Raw genomic sequence first — 14,890 nt, forward strand, 5'->3', positions numbered from 1 at the left:
TAGTGGATGGATCAATATCATTATCATTTTCTTTCTACAGCACAGAGAATAGGATAAAATATTTGTCATTTGGATCATTTTATCAATACAGACAACCCAACAAGATACTCCACATTCCAAACTATATCCTTGCACTTGAATAATCCCAAAGCCTCATTCCTATTGTGTTCATCTGCTTTGCTCCTCCACCTTTCTTCCACTTTCCAACATGTAGTCTCTGTGTAACTCTGATTTTAATCACTGAAGGGAGCCTTGCTGTTACTGTGACCTCTTCTTGCCCTTCTCTTTGAAGGGGGCAGATGTGCCAGGGTCCAGAATTTTCCAATAATTTTATTTGATAGCTAATTACTGTCCGTCTGTGGTTTCCATAGCAATGCCACGCTTTGCTGCCAGGCCTTATCCAAATGGGCATTCTGTTCACTCTTGTGTCTTAGCATCAGCATATTAATCAGACACTATAGGTCCTTGGTTGCTGCATCAAATTGGTAAGACACTAATTGAATTAAAATATCACTTGGAGGCTTCAGGTTTCTCTTCTAGCTGGAGGGGAACCTTATTAGCTTAAAGGGGAGCCAGACTCAAGCAGGAAACATTTGGAAACCCACACAATTTTTTGTCCTTTCATAGCAAATTATTTTTTTCTCACCATAGAATAAATATTTTGATGTCTGAATCCTTCTCTCTCCTTGAAAAGTTTTCTTATTTCCCTGACCTTTCTAGTCATTAGACAATGCTGTATTCTTTCTGTAAGATGAAGTGACTGAGTTAATATTTTCAAGGTGAAGGGAAGACTTTTTCCCACAGATGCAGCAGGTGAAGTCTGGAAAATCTCTCAGATTGAAGGTCCTAATTGAATTGTGGTAAGGATTAGGTATCACATGGCATATGAAGATTGCTTAGCAATCTGTAAAGTGCTATGTAAATACAAGGGCTTATTACAGTAGGAGTCTTTGGAAGTGCCTGGGAGCTATAGATGAAGGAAAAAAAAAAAAGAGAGGGAACTGAGGAACAATCAGTCTTAAATTCATTCTTTAAATCATAAAGATTATGGATAATTGTTTCCACTTATCATATAAAGTCAAAATCCTCCCTCCCTTTGTAGGTTTACCATTTTAAATAACACCTTTTAGAATCATGATTGGAACTGACCCTTAAAGTATAAATACTGCATATTTATACTTTATATTTGTTTTTTTCAACCACTGTTCCTTTGGTCACTCTATTCTTTTCTACTTGCCCAACTCCTGATCATTTTTCAACCCTTAGAATGAACAAGTCCCTTCTCTATAAAGGCTTTCTTAACCCCATGAACAGAGTTATCTCCTTAGGGCTCCTCTCTCTGTGCCTGACTGCATGAAAGCACTGATCATGGTAAACTATAATTATTGTTGTTTTTAAAAATTGGTTTATGTGTCTGTCTTTTTCCTTAGGTTATGCAGGCACAAAAGCATGAATTATTTCATTTCAGATCTATGTATTTCGGACATGCCCCATTCACCTGCTAGGTGTTTAAGAAAGGTTTGATCATTGGCCTTCTGCCAAATTTCAAGCTTGATGGATAAGCTGTGATGTGACCTCTGGCATAAAGGATTTTTAACTGAAATGAGCACTGAACCCTCTCAAAATCTGAGATCCAAAAACCTATGTTAGTGTAAAGTGCATGGGACACTGTGAAAATTGATATAGAACATATTCTAATTCATACTAAAAACTAAAATAAAGTTGGAATTTACCATACTAAAAGAATCTTCTAGTCAGACACACTTAGACAAAGTAGATAATTCTTTACCTCTGTGCACTGAAACCCTCCCCTTCTTTCACCCTAAGATAAACTACACTAGGGATGGTGTTCACTTTGTGTCCTGATAACACAGACTTCAATAACCTCTGAGATAGGTCTTTGTATTTTATCTAGGAGGACATTGTGTAAGAATGGAAAACACATTGCAGAACTGGAGCCAGTGGGTGAGTATGCAAAGCTGGTCAAAATATGGAAGGATATTCCAATTAGATCTGGTTTATAACACAACTGGAATGGGAGCTATTACTCTTCTTCCATGAAATAATATTAAAAGAAAGTGGAGAATAGAGCTAATTAGCTCCCTGTCCCTGGTATGATCTAGTCAGTGAACAGTAGTGATTTCCCAATGATGAAGAGATTTGCACTGGAAGAAGCTGAGACCACAGTAGTTCTATTTTCTCTTCCAACCCTGAAGTTTTGTGATTCTGCATTTCTCTGCCAATGCAGAAATGAGGATCCAGATGCTCAGGAAGCATCTCTTGCAAGTACCATCTTAGCAAAAAGATGAACTCAGAGTTTATGGAGACTAAGAAGTAATCCTTTACATACTGCTTTCAAATGAGCTGTCTTTCTTAGTCTGTCATCCTGATTTAACCCCCAAGTCGCTCATAAGACCTCTCACCCTTTCACACATGTCAAGGAAGTGTCAGTGTTTATATTTTTGTGTGTGGGAAGGAGAGTGGGTGTAGGTGGTATATGTGCATATATATTGTCAAAGGAGATAGATGTGTGTGTGTGTGTGTGTGTGTACACACACACACACACACACACATATATGGAGAGAGCGAGAGCGAGCGACTTCTTGGGGAAGTCTATATCTGGCAAATCAGTGCAATACTAAATTTACCCTGGTTTTCGGTCTCTGATTTTATTTAAACTAAAACTTTACCTTTAATATAGAAAGAATTTCTGGGAAATTTAACAATTTGTTTTAGATAGTGGGGGGAGACATTTTTTCAAACTCACTCACTCTCTCTCTCTCTCTCTTTCCAAACCACCTCAGACTGAAAAAATTCTTCATCCCATGGCAACTATTTTGAAGGAGAAAATACAAATGTGGCCAGTGTAATTTGGAAAAAGGTGTGTTGCCAGGGGAGTCAGAAAGGAGGTTCAAGTTCTCATTCAGGTAGTAATTCTGGTTTCATCATGGGCATGCCATCCCTCTCTGAGCCTATTATTTCTCAAACTAAGGAGTTTGATGAGCTGATACCCAAAATTACTTAGTGTCCTGTGACTATGTGAATGTCTGCCCTCCTAATCCCACCTACTAGCCAGATTCCATTAGTATTAGTGTATTCTGAAAGAAATAAGCCACATGGGTAAGATAGCATTGTCACTGTATCTCCACCCCTGTGTGAGGAAGAGTCAAAAAGAAGAGAAACACACACACACACACACACACACACACACACACAAGGAATTAAGCATAAAGAGGAAAGAAATCTTAACCGAAGAAATATCTTCTTTATCTATGTCCATTTCCTCCAAAAAGGAAAAATGGCAGTGTCAGTTGTACATTACATATATCTCTCTTTCTCTTTAGTGTTTTTAATCTTAGCACCTGCACAGCAGAGATCTTTACAATTCATTGCATATGCTTTCTCCCTTCTCCCCCCCATACAGCACCTGAGGCCTAAGAAGCAACTCCCTCAAAGCTCCATAGAAGGCTGAGACCCTTCTTCATGACATAGTATAGAAATAACAAACATGCCCAACGGTTTTATACAGTTGCTAGAACATTTTCATTTCCAACAAATGAAGATTTTTCCTCCTTTTCTTGGAATATTAATTACATTTTACAAATTTGTGTGGTTTTTTTGTTTTGTTCTGTTTTGCTTCATTTTGTTCTGTTGCGTTTGCACAACAGGAAAGTCCATGGCAAGGAGTCCCGGGTTAGCAGAGTTTGGCTGTCATCTGGTCCGACTGTTTGAGGATCTCCGTGTTGTACAGGTCCAAGGCGTGGTTCACCCTGATGATCTCGCTGTTGGTCAGTTTCAGGCGGTGTTTCAGCATACAGGAGAACAAGTCCAGCTGGGGTTTCCCTGGGGCCACAGGAGGGGCCAGGCGATTAATTCGGTCCCGAATATCCAACAAGAGGAGCATCACCGACGAAGAGGAATAGAACTGGCCGCCCTGTGTGTAGGACTGGTTGACCTGCTGCACCGCGCTGCGCAGGAGGTCTGCATTGAACCTCAGGCTGTACCCGAACACCTGCACATCCGAGATCTTGATGTAGAACTGCCTCTTGGAGGGATCGGACAGGTCCACGGGGCCCTGGCCGGTCTCATTTCGTAGCAGGGTAGGTAGCCGAGTCCGACTACGTAGGTAGATGTGGACCGTCTCGAAAAATGTTTTCCACCGATTGCCCAGCAAGAGAGTCCAGTTGTAGCACTGGCTGTTTTGGAGACGGATCTTCTCCCAGCGTGGGTAGCCAAATTCCCCGAAGGGCATGTTCCAGCCCTCCGAATGGCTGCCGCTGAAGGGGTTGACATAGACAAAGAACATGGGGTCCAGGCTGCTGTTGCGCATCTGGCAGATGCGCATGGACATGCCGATCACCATGTGGATAAAGTCCATACGGTTCTTGTTGCTCTTGAGAGTGAGGGACATGCGCTTGCGCCACCGAGGGTCAAAGAAGGTGTCGAGGCGGATCTCGTTGCTGATGAAGGTGGTGTGGACGTAGAGGCGTGAGTCCATCTTCTGCAGCAGGTACTTCAGCTCCAGGTCCTGGAAGTCCAGGTCGGTCTCAAAGCTGATGAACTGCTCGCTCCGCTCCGAGTCCACATTCTGTGGTTCGCAGCGGCCTCGGTACAGCTTGTAGCCCTTGTTGCAGGAGCCGCAGAGGGAGATGTTGGCCAGGCTGCACATGGCGCAGCTGTTGTTCCCGCCGATCACGCAGGGGATGGGGCGCTGGCACAGCGTGGTGCTGCCGTGGCACACGCAGCTCCGCTGGCTCTCCAGGAAGGTCCCCCAAAACCCATTCTCATTACAGTAGAGGAGTGACTGGACCCTTGCAAGCCACTGCTGAATTGTCCTGGGAGATAGAGGAAAAATGGAAAAGGTTAACCACCACGGGTGGGTCTGTGAATTACAGTTATCCAACTGATAATGCAAACCAGAGCTGCCCAAAGGATGAAAGGACTGGATGGAGCAGTGACATTTACAGGAAGAATATCGAATAGAAACTAAGAACTACACTGTAGCTCTCTGGAATGCCACAAACCAGCTGCATGACATTGTACTTTACCTTTCTAATGCTCAATGTCCTCATCTGCAAAGCGAAGGGGTTGGTGTACCTGTTCCTTGGGGTCCTTGCAGCTCTGTGATTCCATCATACACTAGTCGCAAAAAAGTGATTCAGGAAATGAAAGTGTCTAGACTCAAATACCCCTTCTGGATGGCAACATATTGTAAACAGTCAGCAATGAAAAGGACCTAGAGGTTATCCCATTTAACTTAAAACACAAATCCCTCCCATGAAGGTGTATAACATCTAACAACTTCAATGAAAATATATTTTATCATACTCTAGAAATCATGTAGTGCTTCCCTGTTGATGATCTTATATGATCCTCTTACATGATCCTCTTTTTACAACCTGTTAGAAACTGGTTACTTCTCTGCATTTTTTTCAGAGCTCCGAACTCTCCATTCAGCTGCATTTCTGTTGCAACCTCTGGGCTCCCTCCCCAGGCCCCCAACACTATAAATGATACCAAAGTCTCTCACCAGATTTCAGCCACTGAAACATTCTAATGAAGACAGATACTCCATCAGATAAGTGGCATCAGAGGAGGAACAAATACGCAAGTCAGTCAGCTTAGAGGCCTCTCATCTTGCCTTTTTTCTGTGCAAGTCACCTCTTGGCTGAGTTCCATGCTACCAATAATCCCTTACGTGTGTCTAGCACTTTTTACCCTGCACCGGTTATATTCTTTCCCATTTTCTCACTGGAGCCTCACAGCAACACTCTAAAAATACCCTGGGACTTGAGGTCTGTCAGAGATAGATGAAAATCTCCTGGCTCCTCCATCTGCAAGCTAAGGTAATACTGGGCAGTTTTCTTCAACTTCCTCATCATGCCTGCCACACAATGCTATGTGAAGATTATATACATTTTTATGTGAAGGCTTAGCCCCAAACTTGGTAGTTATTAAGAGCTCAATAAAAGTTAGCTTTTGTTATTTCTGCAAAGAGACCCTCAGCAATATTTTATAGGCATGGCAATGGAAGCCCGGAGGTGACCTGATGCACTCAAAGTCGAACAATCAGAGAGTAGTCTCCTGGCTGAGAGCCATGGCTTTTTGCATTGTCTGTCAAGTGAGAGTCAAGAGCACCCCTCTTAAGGCTGTCGTGTGCTGTGGTGGTGATGATGATGATGCTCTCAGTGGTTCCTGATCTCCATTTTATAAAGCTAGAAACAGAAGCTAATTCGCATTGTACTCTCTGTGGTAGGAAGTGTTAACAATCCATCTATTATTCTGTCACTTGCACTGATGAAGCGCAATCCCCAGACCACAAACACCAAGAGCCTAATTAGGCAGTAAAGCCTAATGTTGAAAAGCATAGGTGTTGGCTCAAAAGAGCTGAGTTCAAAGCTGCATTCTATAACCAGGATCAAGTCACTTCATCTCTTTAAGCCACAGTATCCATTATCTAAAATGAGGATATTAAAGCCCATCCTATGAAGCTGGTGAGAGGATTCAGTGAGATAATATATTTAAAGGGCTTAAAAGAGCCTGGCACAGAGCAATTATGAAAAAGGTAATAATAAAAAGTACTCTTATCCCAGAGAATAAGCTCTTCCTTTGAAGGTATTGAGACACTCTCGGGGATTTCCCTATCGCTCTGGAGTTTGAGGAAAACCATTTTGTTATAGCCATTTGAAAATGGATACTGTTGAAATGGCTTCCCAGCATGCTTTGCTTTCAATGAGTTGCTTATCGGCTGGAAGAAAATGGCGGAATAATTAGTGGGCTCCTTGAAACCCTCACCTTTTTAAATCCACAGAACCACCGGCCCTGGCAATAAAACCTCCCTCACAGCATCCAAAACATTGTATTGAAACCCCTCGTTTCCCTGTCAGTTTCCCCTCCAGGCTCTTAGGCTTGAGAGGGGAGATCCCTCCTTTTCCCAGCACCTAGCCCAGAGCCTGGCTCTATAAACTACTTACTGAGTGAATCTATGTTTGCTGAATGAATGCATAAAGAATATTCATATGTTTCTCATTATTTTTTCATTTAAAAAAAGAAAAACAAACTTCTCCCTCTCCCCTTAGGACTGCAGTATTTGTTTTCCATACCATCCACCCACACAGCTCCAGGCCTCCCCAGTTTCTGCTTCGTGCGACCAATCCTATTACAGCCTGGAGAACAGCAGCAGGCCCAGCCTTCAGGAAACGGAGCTGGAATAATGATGAGCTATGCGGCTCCCACCTCCCAAACCAGAACATTGACTGAATATTGGGTATGAGTCATCTGATATTTCTGTGAGCTGCAGGGGCCCTCCACACGGCCCTGATTGCGTGGTTCCATCTGACGAGAGCGTCATTTCAAAATGCCTCTTTCACATGGCCCACACTTGCCCCTGTCACTCCCTCTCCAAGTGACAGGACAGTACCCCATTTAGAGCTCCTCTGTTCCCATCTGCAAGGCATTCTATAACCCCGTAGAGCGCCCCCTTTCTCGTGTCTCATCATTGGGACCCTTTGTAAGAACCACAGCCCCCACTCCTTGAATCAATGCTTCATTGTGGCTGAACTCTCAGAATCCTTGGTGAGGGAAATAAAAAGATGAAAGTTCCTGGTGATACTGCAATAAGCAATGGGGCTAGTGGCAAATTAGGATTCCGGCCCTGTCGGGCAGGAGGGATTGGGGACAGAGGGCCTCTGAGACACATTCCCGAGCTGCATGGCACCTGCATCTCCTGACCTCAGAATAATCATGAGGTTGTGGGCTGTATCAAAGAAGGCATTAATGATACAGCAAGAGGACTTGGAAAGCAGGTGGTGTTGGGGAGCAGGGAGCACAAGGCCGAGGGAAAGAGGAAAGAAGACAGAGGGGAAAGGTGGAGAGTGGGGAAGGGTGATAAGTGGGAAAAAGGACTTGGTGTTGGAGATGGAGAAATATGGAACAAATGAGTAGGCAGAGGCTACGGAGGAGATACTGGGCAGGGAGGATGAGATGGAATGAAGTTAGAGTGGGTAGGACAGAAACAAAGAGACGAAGCCAAGGCATCATCCATGTTAATGCACAGATTTGGGGAAGGTGGACATTGGATAGGCCATTTGAGGGCGGGCTAGTTGTTCATTCTCCTCCTTTTCTAGAGAGGCCAATTACGGGTATAGTAGGGGCATAGAGGGAAAGCAATTGTTTCCAGTGAGTCCTGATGCACAAGGTCAATGAACTTTCTTTTGCTTTTCAGTATTTCATTCTGAGATTAGAACCAAAGAAAGCTCATTTCATTTTGTGTGTGTGTTTCTTTTGAATACAAGCAAATTGCAATAATGAGGAAGAAGCCTCAATCAAATCAATCCCCTATGCCTTCTCCATCGCCAGCCAGTTCTCTGACTAGTTGTCATGGATAGTCATAAACTCTACAAGGTTCAATTGTAGGCAGCGCCCTAAACCAGCCAAAAGCATCTGTGACTTACAACTATGGAGTACTCACTGTACACCAGGCATAGTGCTGGAGGCTCTTCATACTGTCTTCCTGAACAGCACATGAAACCACCTCCGTGTTACAAAGAAAAAGGAGTCCTTGAGAAATGAGAGAACTTGTCTGAGATCACAAAGGTACTCCACATTCAAACACCAAACTCTCTACCTCTGGCATCAGTGCATCTTCTTTTAGGTACCATAATGTAATGATGAGGTGAGGAATAAGAAGAAAGCAAGAGACGAGAAGAGAAGAGAAATAAATGGAAATAATGGAAAAATACTGAAAGTTTGAGCTTGTCAAGGGCCTATTATCACATTCCTTGCTTCCTCTGGACCTGCCAGGGTCCCTCTCCACCACTCACAGATAATTGGGGCTCCAGACAAGTGCATAGGGAGATGCTGGGGATCAGGGATAGGAGGGAATGCAATCTATAAATACCATTTCCCAGGCTAGTTGGTGACAGCCTGCCTCAACCCTGGCAACAGAGAAGCAGCTTAATAGGCTGCTCCAGAGGGGAGGGTCTCACAAAGGCTGACACAGCCCTGCTGAAAGCCAGTCAGTGTGAGGCAGGGAGGAGCAGGTTTTAAAGTGCTTTTCTCTGTCCCTAAGGACCCAAAGCATCTTCCATCTGCAGCCAAAGCTGAGATGCAATACATCCAAATCAGCATCTTTCTGTTGGATGGGATTTCAATTCATTCTGATAGGGGGCTGAGAGGAAGGAGGGAAGGAAGAAGGAGGAGAGAGAAGTTTCACTTCTAAACTGGAACACCCTGGAGCCGGATTGACAGGTACCCACGCTGGCTCCAAATGAAGCAGTTTGGACCATTAGAAGCAGGGAACCTTCAAGAAGAAACCTTGGAAATGTTCATCTTCCTCAAGTTTAGGCCTGAACACAGAGATGGTTGCTGAGGTCAAAAAAAATCACTGTTTCTTAAGTGTTTTCTACATCATAGCAGTTACCACTTTATCCTCACATCAGCCCCACGAGATAGGATTCCCTTGTGATTTTTATCCCACCGATGAGGGCATTGAAGGCCACAGAGAGACTGTGCCTCATCTTGGTCACACAGCATGGGCATAGCAGAGCAAAGTTCAGGGTTCCTGGGTCCAAATCCAATACTCCCTCAATGCCCATGCTCTGCATTTCCTCCCCTCTAAACCCCAGACTGGAGGAGAAAGAGGCTTTGGACCATGGAAACACCTCAGCTGCCCCCCTGCAGGCTCTGTCTTTGCCTCAGGCAGGATTTTCTGGCGACCTGACAGGTCTCCTTGTGACACAGCGTGGAGTCGCTCGTCATTTCGAGGACAGTCTCTGCCACCCAGGGCTTCCCATCAGTGCTTTCAAAGGTACACATCTCCCTTTCAGAACCCCCTGGCTGGGGAGCCCAGGCTGGGTTTCCTAAATCAAGCAAACTCCCTGCTGATTTTAATTGGAGGTTTTGCCTAAGATGGGAATACAGTGTGGGGCCAGTGGCATTTTAGGGGAGATCATACAAATTGAGTGCCAAGGAGAGAGGGAGAAAAACAGATCTAGGCTAAAATAGAAATCCATAACTCCCATTTGCCGACCAGGAGCGTATATTTAAAAGTGCCGAGGAAATGAAAAAAAGATGAAATTGGAGTTCTGTATTATTCTTTTATTTATGCCCCTTGCTTTTTCCTTGGCATTTATTTGACATTGTAATGGGTGTCTGAGTAATTCTGTGACTCCACAAAATGCGTATTCCACAGACTAAACTGAGAAGACAGGTTTTTTTTTTTTTTAGAATTCTGATGATGTAGCACATCTCTAGTTATGTGATAGCACAACTGTTCTTTAGTTGTGCTGTGTACGACGCTGTGTGTGTGTGTGTGTGTGTGTGTGTGTAAAGAAGTGGCATTTATAAGAGATGAATACATCAAGTCAATGGTGTCAGAATGCTTGAGGTTCCACTGAAAGCAGCCTTCAGAAATGCTATAGATGTGCTAGTATGAATTATAACTGGCCATCAGACCCACTCTGTTCACTATTTCTCCCAGATAAATATTTAGCTTTTAATCATTACCCTGTTTGAGTTTCTGACATTGCTTTAATAACCTGTTTTTCCTTCTCTCAGTTCTTCACATGGTGTCACAGCCTTACTGAGTAGCTCATAATAATAAGAAAGAAAGACCAAAAGAAAATGTTATGGTCCCTTGTCAGGCTGAAGCCATTTTCTAATTTTCAGTTGTGGAGTGAAGGTAATAGGCCTTGCTGGAGATGGCAGAGGCAGAGGGAAGAAGGACGAAGGAGAAGAGCATCAGTGTAAAAAAATCCAATAGGGTCTTTAAAATTAGGTTGTCAGGAGCCTAATTGGGGAGGATCATGAATCAATTTTTGCAATTAGACAGTTCGGTGTCTCGAAGGCGACAGGCAACATCAGCTGCATATTCAAATTCAGCATTTTGCTCTGGGGCATGGATGTGCTGAAGACAGGTGAAGGAAGGTGCCTGGAGCCTCTCAAGAGTGACAGAAAGGCTAAAAACAGCCCTGGAGGAGGGCTACGAGAGTAGTTTATTCTTCCCAGGCAGTAGGCAGGCTGGATAATAACAGACTCCAACCAAAAAGCTATGAAATAGTAGGGGAGGAACAGGGTCTAATGGGCCTGAAGTACAATAATGGTCATGTAGATCTATGATCTTGGCAGTGAGTAAGGGTGATCATAGGTGAGGGAGTAAGTTAAATAAGTGCTGGGCCCTGCTCTACCACTATTTGACCTTGGATATTTGGTCTTGCAATTTGACCTTAAAGAAGTTGCCTGACCTCTTTGACCTTCAGTATTCTTAACTGTTAAATAGGGAAGGTAATATCTACTTTACACTTTGTCTTAAGAGCTAGAATGGAACGTGCAAACCTACGGAGAGACTTCCAGAGAAAAGAAGTAACGACTGGCCATTACTAACCACAATCATTACTGAGGGCAAGGAATAACTAGGCCTTATAAATGTCTCCAGTAAAACTATTCCTCTTGGTTACTAAAACAGCCCAGTTGATTATAGCCTAGTTTCTTCAACTCACTGGTTATTCAGTCTCCGCAGTTCTAATGAATGTTGTCACCATGATACTCAAAGAAGAAAGAGCCAACATGAGTTTTGGAATCAAAAAAAAAAAGGAAGAAAGAAATTGAGTCATAGCTCTGCTACTCATTATTTAACCTTGAGTTAATTGCTTGTTCTTTCTAAGCTTCAGTTTTCTCAACTATAGAATGGAATAATAATACAGTCCTGGCAAGGCTGTTCCGAGGCTCAGGTAAGATGAAGTGCATAAAGTTTCTAACATATAGTAGGTACATACTGTCTCTCATACAAACAAACTGTTTCTCTTGAGCTCACATAGTGAATGATCCCTCTGAAATCAGTAATTATAATTTAAAAACTCAGAGAGGGAAAGAATTCAACAAATGCTGCTAAATCGGTTGATTATCCATATTAAACAAAATGAATCTTGACACTTAACTTCCTCTGTACTCCTAAATCAAAACAGATGGTTTGCGGATCTAAATGAAAAAAGTAAAACAACAACAGCAACGAAACAACTTTTAGGAGAAAATGTAGGGGAGCATCTTGATGACAGTAGGCAAAGATTTCTTAAAAGTCTTCACCATAAAAGAAGATAATTGATTAATAGGACTGTACAAATATTAAAACAAATTCCTCAAAAGATACCATAGACTGAAAAGACAACTTTCAATGACAGAATATACTTGTAATACTTTTAGTCCACAAGAGATTGTATTTATAAGACATGCTAAGGTCTGAAAGTTTGTGTATCTTCTTCCTCAAATTTGTATGTTGAAATTTCTATTTCCAAGGTGATGATATTAGAAGGTGGTGCCTTTGGGAGCTAATTAGTTCATGAAAGTGGAGCTGTCATGAATGGAATTAGTGTTCTCATAAATGAGACATAAGTGACACTCCTTGTCTCTTCCAACATGTGAAGACACAGGTAGAAGGTGAACCCAACAGCCCTACTCTACCAAATCTACCAATGCCTTGATCTCAGACTTCCCAACTTTCAGAGCTGTGAGAAATAAATTTATGTTACTTACATGCTAGCCAGTCTTTGGTATTTCTTTATAGCAGCCTGAACAGACTAAGATAATACATAAACAACTACAAATCAATGAGAAATATTCAGATAACCAAAAGAGAAAATAGGTGAATGATATGGACAGGCACTTCATCAAAAAGAATATTCAAAAGGCCAATATGTAATGAATCTCCCCTTCATTTACTATTAGAAAAATGCAAATTAAAATTGCAATGATATACTACTCAGCAGAATGGTAAAATAAAATTAGAATATAAAATAAAAAAGAAGGTAAGTGCTAAATCATCAAGGCTGTGAAACCATAGAAACTCTCCTAGGCCACTGCTAGGAACAAAGCTTGCTTCAACAAATTTAGAAAACTGGAAGTATGTATTAAAGTATCCAGTAAGCTGAACATATGAATATAGTATACAGTATGTTCTAACAATTCCACACCTAATATGTACCCAACAAAAAGGCATATATAAGTCCACCAAAAGACAGGAAAGGCAGGTATAATATTGCAGTACTGCTTGGAATAATGCCAAACGAGTCAGATGACCATCAGCAGTAGAAGAGAATTCTACACAGATAATGAAATATTTTTGAGGATGAATGAGCCACAACTATACAAAACAAAACAAAATGGAGGAATATCTCATAGAAAGATGAAAAGGTGAAAGAAACCAGACACAAAGAGTTCATTTCATATATAAAGCAAAGCTGACCTACACTGGATAAATCAGTGAAAAAAGTAATTCCCTTGGGGAGAAGGTTGATGAGGCTCAGAAGACACGGGGGGTCTGTACAGTGCAGAGAATACCTTAGTTTTTGATCTTGTGGTGGTTATATGTGTGAATTCACTTTGTGAAGAATCATCTTATAGTACATTTATGTAGTTTCCACTTTCTGTATCTACGTAAAACTTCAGTAAAACATTTACCGAAAAGACTGTCCTTTGAAACAATCAGAGTGATACTAATAAGGCAGCGAAACATGACATTTTTATATCACTTTCAAACTTTCTAAAGCTCTTTTGTTTGTTCTCTAATTTTGATCCTCACAATATATCTGTGTCCCAGGCTGGGTTGAGAGAGTATAATTAATCTGATTTTAATGATATGAAAAAACTGAGGCTCAGAGAAGAGAAATCACTTCTTGATGGTTACTAGTGATTTGTCACATAAAAAGACAATTTTCAATGACAGAATATATTTTCAATACCTCTAGCCCACAAGAGATTGTATTTATAAGACAGGCTAAGGTCTGAAAGTTTGTGTACCCTCTCCCCCAAATTTGTATGTTGAAATTTCAAATGGGACTGGGATTAAAACTCATCCATGCATGAGTTTGCTGACAGCACGTGGAGGGTGGAGGTAGGGAGGAGAATTTGGTGATGGCTTTGACAGAGGATTAAAAAGAGCCATCCATAGAAATTATTAAGACTTATGTCTATTTTTGACTTAATCCCCCAAGCTTACAGATTCTATTCCAAACAGGAAGCTACTTCTGAGCCACAGGGGGAAAGAAAAAAAAAAAAGAAAGAAAAAACCAAAAACAACGGAAAGGAACTGGAGATGCTTATTTTCTTGCCTTGCGTCAGCCAAGTGAGTCAATTGCCCTACTTGCTACAAACTCAGAATGACAAGCACAGATGAAAATGGAGAGATTCCTACTAGTGTTGTCTTAAACCCAGGACACTTGCAGTGAAGCTCAGCCACTGCCACACATCTCCCTGCCCCTCATCTAGATTGTACACTCTCGGTTGCCATCATTTTGGACCTCATTACCTTTTTTCCTGCCCATAAATAGAAAAAAAATTCCAAAGATATTCTCAGCTAAAAGATATTCTTCACTGCCACTGTTAATCCTGGTCAACATGGTGAAACCCTGTCTCTACTAAAAAAAAAAAAAAAATACAAAAAATTAGCTGGGCATGGTGGCGCGGGCCTGTAATCCCAGCTACTCAGGAGGCTGAGGCAGGAGAATTGCCTGAACCCAGGAGGCGGAGGTTGCAGTGAGCCAAGATCGCGCCATAGCACTCTAGCCTGGGTAACAAGAGCGAAACTCTGTCTGCCCCCCCAAAAAAGAAAGATACTTGTAAGTACTTGTGATTGACAGCAAGATGCCTTGGGCTAGCTTGACTTCACATGAGGGCTCGTACCTCTTATTTATAGGACAATTTAATACATACTTAGAATAAGTCTTTGTTGCCCAAATTATGCCCCCTGCCCCCCACTCCCCACATGCATGCACACAAAAATCAGTAGTCAGGGACTATCAAAGTAGCAACTTCTCCTGGGGGGAGCTGCCTATGAGTTTATAGTGACAATTCCAGAACCTCAAAGCTAAATAATACTTAGCCAAGGCCTGGTCCATGT

At 42.2% G+C, this 14,890-nt stretch overlaps 1 protein-coding gene across 2 annotated transcripts in view; it reads right to left on the minus strand.

The window, feature by feature from the left end:
- Window positions 1-3,245: 3,245 nt before the first annotated feature.
- Window positions 3,246-14,890, minus strand: part of BRINP1 (BMP/retinoic acid inducible neural specific 1) — a 200,973-nt gene continuing 189,328 nt past the window's right edge. For both annotated transcript variants that reach the window (XM_002743254.7, XM_078375351.1), the window contains exon 8: window positions 3,246-4,835. In XM_002743254.7, coding sequence (XP_002743300.1) covers window positions 3,695-4,835 — 1,141 coding nt within the window. In that variant the 3' untranslated portion in view covers window positions 3,246-3,694. The remainder of the gene's footprint in view (window positions 4,836-14,890) is intronic.

This window comes from Callithrix jacchus, chromosome 1, assembly GCF_049354715.1.
Source record: "Callithrix jacchus isolate 240 chromosome 1, calJac240_pri, whole genome shotgun sequence".
NCBI lineage: Eukaryota > Metazoa > Chordata > Mammalia > Primates > Cebidae > Callithrix > Callithrix jacchus.